The 5,157-nt window shown below is 48.8% G+C and overlaps 1 protein-coding gene across 2 annotated transcripts in view; it reads right to left on the reverse strand.

Moving 5' to 3' along the window:
• Nucleotides 1–545: 545 nt before the first annotated feature.
• The window catches only part of ZCCHC7 (zinc finger CCHC-type containing 7), an 89,240-nt gene continuing 84,628 nt past the window's right edge, over nucleotides 546–5,157 (reverse strand). For both annotated transcript variants that reach the window (XM_084225614.1, XM_084225613.1), the window contains 2 exons: nucleotides 2,129–2,246; nucleotides 546–1,690 (listed from right to left, as the gene is read on the reverse strand). In XM_084225614.1, the coding sequence (XP_084081740.1) occupies nucleotides 1,242–1,690; nucleotides 2,129–2,246 (567 nt within the window). In that variant the 3' untranslated portion in view covers nucleotides 546–1,241. The remainder of the gene's footprint in view (nucleotides 1,691–2,128; nucleotides 2,247–5,157) is intronic.

Here is a 5,157-nt window from a genome sequence, read left to right on the forward strand (position 1 = left end):
AAACAGAAACCTGATGAATTTAGGGACTACTGGCAGGGGATAACAATTGCCATAATGAGAGTCCCCAAATTTTTCTTGGGTGCCCATGTCCCTTTCCAGATACCTTTACAGGGTATAAATAGTCTCTAATTCAACACAGGAGTGCTGCAGGAGGAGAGGAGCTGCACCTCAGTGACACTGTGCTGTCACCCTCAGCTGCTCACTGGGAACTGGTGCAGCACAGAGCACGTCACACAGCAGCAGGGTACAGATAATTTCCTTTTCACAACACTGGAGTATAAATGCCTTTTTTCCTTTACTCTTGCCAGTGGTGATGCAGTTTCAGCTCATGAAAGAGAACATGATACTGTTTTCAATTATGTTTGGAATCCAAGGAAATGAGGAACAAACCCATTCTCTTCATATTTCTCATGTAAAGTTTTATTTGTGTTAGTCCTTTGATAAAGCATTTTACTCTTACAAACCTTAAAACAACATGCTGAACTCCAGTGTACAAAAATAACTGTCTTTAAAAGAAATTAAATTTTAGCACAGTGTGACTGGAACCAAGTATATTCTTCATACTCCATTCCTTTTTCCTCCAGCACATTACAAGGAACAAGGACAGATTTAGTGGGAGCTGTAAACTCTGTTCCAGGCCCAGCTGCTCACTCCTGCTCTGCTGACCAGCTGGTCAGCACAGGATGGATCCCCAAAAGCTGAGCCCAGAGGGCAAGGGATGGATGGAGCTGCTCTGGAGAGTGAGGTGGGGGACTGCTGCGTCCCAGGGCATAAAGCAGAGACTCGGCTGTCCCTTCCAGGGGGAGGGAAGTGCCCAGTGCCCTCCAGTGCTCTGGAGGGGACTGCTGGCTGAGGGGACCTGCTTTGTACCCACGTTCCTGCTTTCCACCCCGTCCACCCCTGACCCAAATCTCACTGGCACTGGCCCCAAAGGTGCTGTGCTCCAATAGCATAGCCACACCTCACTGCTGAACAAACCAACCCTGCCAGGCCCACACACCCCCAAGCAAAGACAATAAACATACAGCATATTCTAGACCACCCCTGGCAGGAGCTCTGGGTGCTGCTTGCTGTGGGTGGCTCACAGGGATGGAGTGGTCCCCTCTGCTGTGGACATGGACAGGGTGGGTGGTGGTGCCCAGCATGCTGGGTCAGGGACAGACTCCAGTTCATGTGCTAAGAGAGGGACAGGAGTAAAGAGAAGGCAGAGCCAGAGCAGGGAATGCCAGTGCCACCTGCCATCACCAGGATTTCTGTTTGGACTTCTTCTTCCGCTGTTTTATAAGGAATAGATTGTCCCTGCTGTCAGGACTAGCAATTTTCTGCTTTTTCCATTTCTTCTTCCTTTTGGCACCTTCTGGAGGCTGCTGCAGACTCACGGCCTTGCTGCCTGGGGGTGCCTGGAGCAGGGCCTTGCGGCGGGCCCTGCTGCCCTTGCAGCCCGGCTGCTTGTTCCCCCGAGGAAAGTCCTCGGGGTCGCCGTGGATTCCAGCACCCCTCCTCTGCTTCTCCTCCTGGGCTTTCTTTGCCCGCTTCACCCTCATCTTCTTCTGCTGCTCATTGCTCCTGCTGTGCTTCCCCTGTTGTTCTTTCCAAAGTTTGCTCTTTTTCCTGTGGCTGGACACCTCCAGGTGTTCTTCCTGCAACGGTGTTTCAGACTGTTCTGGCAGAAGGCCAGCTTCCTGCAGGTCTGGAAAGCAGAGGGGATTATTGCAATACCTAAAAACCCTAGAACTGGGCACCTGAGCCATCACGCCTCTCCTCTGTTATATATGAAGTTAGACAACAATTTATCTGTGGCAGATTTCTTCACTGTGTGTTATTCCTGTCATCAGGCTAGAATCCTAACAAATCGTGATTTAATCTCCTTCCTCCTATTTCATGGCATTTTTAATGTCAGCAGATTTTTCAGAATTAAAACATCTGACAATGCTCCCTGAGTGACTTTGACACAGTCAATTTCCATGATAGACACGGATGAGTAAAGTCACAAATCTTTTACTACCACCAGGCTACCTGTTCAAATCCACACAGCTTTTCCCAACACATGAAAGTAATCCCACAATGTTTCTAAAAAGCACAAACACAGGACTGGAAGGTGGGAGGGATCTCCCAAAACACACTGTACCTGCCACCTTTCTTTTTAACCTGTTGGCTCTCCTCTTGATGTCGCACTCATCATCATAGTAGTAGACGAAGGGAGAAGTGGGGAACATGTTTCCCTGCATCCTCTTCTCTGAGCACTCCTGCAAAACACATTCCAGGTCACTAGAGCTGGCTGAGTGGGGACTTTCTGGAGCGAAATGGGACAGGTCCTGCAGGTCCTGGTCAGTCCTTGTGACATTTTCATGACTAGCCTGTAATCCCTCCTGCACACACTGGTGCTGTCTGAGCACACAGAAGGAATTACCTGCAGTTACCCCACACCTGTAACACCCACAGAACAGACCAGGTGCAGACAGGTACACCCCAGGCCAGTTGCTGACAGAGCTGCTGGGCACAGGGCAGTCCTGCTGCCAGGCTGTGCACACACCTGGCCCCTCAGAGGCAGACAGTGCCCTGGCAGGGCAGCCCTGGCACCTGGGCTCCTTGGGGTGAGGCTCCCTGCAGAGGGGTGGCAGCCCAAAGGGGAGAGGGGAGCAGCCATGGGGAGCCAGAGCCTGCCAACAGCCAGGGCGGGTGTCACTGTGTCACTGTGTCACTGTGTCACCGTGTCACTGTCACTGTGTGCCACTCCCTCACAGGGACAAACCACAGGCAAATCCTGCAGCAGGCTGCTGTGAACACATCAGAGTGCAGCGAACAGAAAGGGGAAAAAGAAGAGCAGGAGAGCCCTGAACAGACAGCTGAGGCGAGGAAGGGGCTGACTCTGGCATCATGTGCATGCCAGCCTATTTCCCAAACACCTGGAACAGGAATGTAAGTGTTTTCACTGCTGTGCACACAGTTTTATCCACGTCTTGAGACAGGCTAACAGGAACACTGCCTATGAGTCTGCCTTTTATCTGGTACCACGATATTGACAGGTGCTTTATTCTCTTTTATCCTCCTTGTAAATTGCCTGTTAACTGCTGTGCTTTTCTTCATCATCCTTCTCTTCTTAGATACTGCTGAGATCATAGAAATCCCACAATGGCTTGGTAGGGACCTTAAAGATCATCCCATCCCAGTCCTGCCATGGCAGGGACCCCTTCCCCTGTCCAGCCTGTGCCAGGGCCTGCCCACCCCCACAGGGAAGAACTTCTCCCTGACAGCTACTCTAACTCTACTCTGTGTCACTTTGAAGCCATTCTAGTGGCACCTGGGCCTCACCAATCTCCAGGAGCTGTCAGGAGCTCTCACTCACCTGATGTCTGCACCATGGGACCAGCAGCTTTCCTGCACGTGATGCTGCTGCCACTCAGTGCCACCCTGGCAGCCCCTGTCTCTGCCTGCTCCTCTGTCCCTTCCAGAGGCAGATCACAGATGCAGTTTTGATGCATTTTGCATTTCTCAACTTCTTTTTGGCATTTGTTTGGCTGAAATTTAGTGAGGAACCAGTTTTCCTGCAAGTGTTTTGCCTGTTTCTGGGAATGGTGTGCACATGGGAAGATCTGGTCTCTCAGTCCCCTCGTGTTGCTACTGGCTTATCCCCTTCCATTCAGTCTTTGCTCAGGCTGTTTCTGCTCCTTGTACACTACTACAAATACTTTATTATCTTCCTTAATTTTGAGAGACAGAGAATGTCCACAAGTTGCTTTCCTCCCTTTCTGATTTTGCACAGTTTCTACTAGTTTCAGTCTAAGTATTTACTATCAGCTGACATCACATATAATTTCTAATTATTTTTACATCAGCCTTAATAATGACTTAAATAATCGATTTACAGCATTCCTAATAATTACTCATTACTTTTACAGCAGCCTTACTTGTATCCATGTGTGTCTGTCATCCTCCAGTGCCATTTTTTGGACAGTTTAATAAAAGTAAACTAAACTAAAGGTACAAGCTTTTGACAAAACATACTGGATAGCTGAATGGGCTGACACACAAGAGCAGGCAGAAGGGGAGAGAGGAATTTGCTGGCAATTTGCTGTTTCTAAGCCACAGGAAAAAATAAGGTAAACCCATCCAATGCATGATTAACATTCATTTTCTAGAATACCTATGCTCCTGCATTTATTCCATAAAAGAAAAAAACCCTATTATTTGGACTGTGCTGGTAATTGCAGATACAGAGCTGAACTTGCTATGATAGGCACTGAAAAAGGTGATAAATATCGCCAAAACAACGGGGAAGGTGCAGCCACATCTCCTGGTTTTACTGAAGGCACTTAAGGCTCATGATGTCTCCTTTATCAGGCAGCACCTTAGAGAAGAACAATGCCAATCCTAGGTCAGATGTTGACCTAAACCAGGAAACTACAAGTAAGGATCATCACAAGCAGGCAGAAATGGAAGATTCCCAAAACAGCACTCAAATAGTTGGGCTGAGTGTGGTGAAAAAACTGACATGATGTTGAATGTGGGAAAAAAAGAAAGGGGGAACAAAGCTGCATCCAGCAACTGTTTTCCAATGCATATTTTCTCCCAGGCACTCTCAAATGAAGGAACCTCCCAAGGAAAGATAGCAACTGTTACCTACCTCCCTATCTATAAATTAGATGGGTGGGATCCCTTTACCCACTGGCCTCCACCGAGGTGTGGTCACACTGGTCTTGTGTCACACACCAGTGTGGCTCTTCAGCTCTTCTCTCCAGCACCACAGAGACAGTGTGTGTTATAGATGGACACTGAGATAATTGGCTCTCGCAATTAAAAGGTAACTGTTGTGTGAATATTAAAAAAAGCTCTAGTGATGTGCAGTTATGTTATTGTAGTTTAGATGTCCTCTGTTGTCCCTTTCCCCCCTGTATTGCTGCCATCAGACAGCCTGGGCTGTCCAGGACAGGTACAAAGAGGCTGCACAGGTGTCCCTTACCTGGGGCAGGTGGGAATGGAAAAGCTTGGGGGTGCTTAAGGGGTGAGCATGGCAACAGCTGAGCTCCAGTCCAGTGACAAGAAAGCAGTTTGCACCGATAAATGGCAAAGAAGAGCTGCCTGACAGACCTTGGGAGGGCCAGGGCTGGCTGGTGCAACCCCCAGGGCTGTAAAAGACTGAGCACCCATCCTGAGGAT

The sequence above is a fragment of the Fringilla coelebs genome (genome assembly GCF_963513975.1).
Source record: "Fringilla coelebs genome assembly, chromosome: Z".
Taxonomy (NCBI): domain Eukaryota; kingdom Metazoa; phylum Chordata; class Aves; order Passeriformes; family Fringillidae; genus Fringilla; species Fringilla coelebs.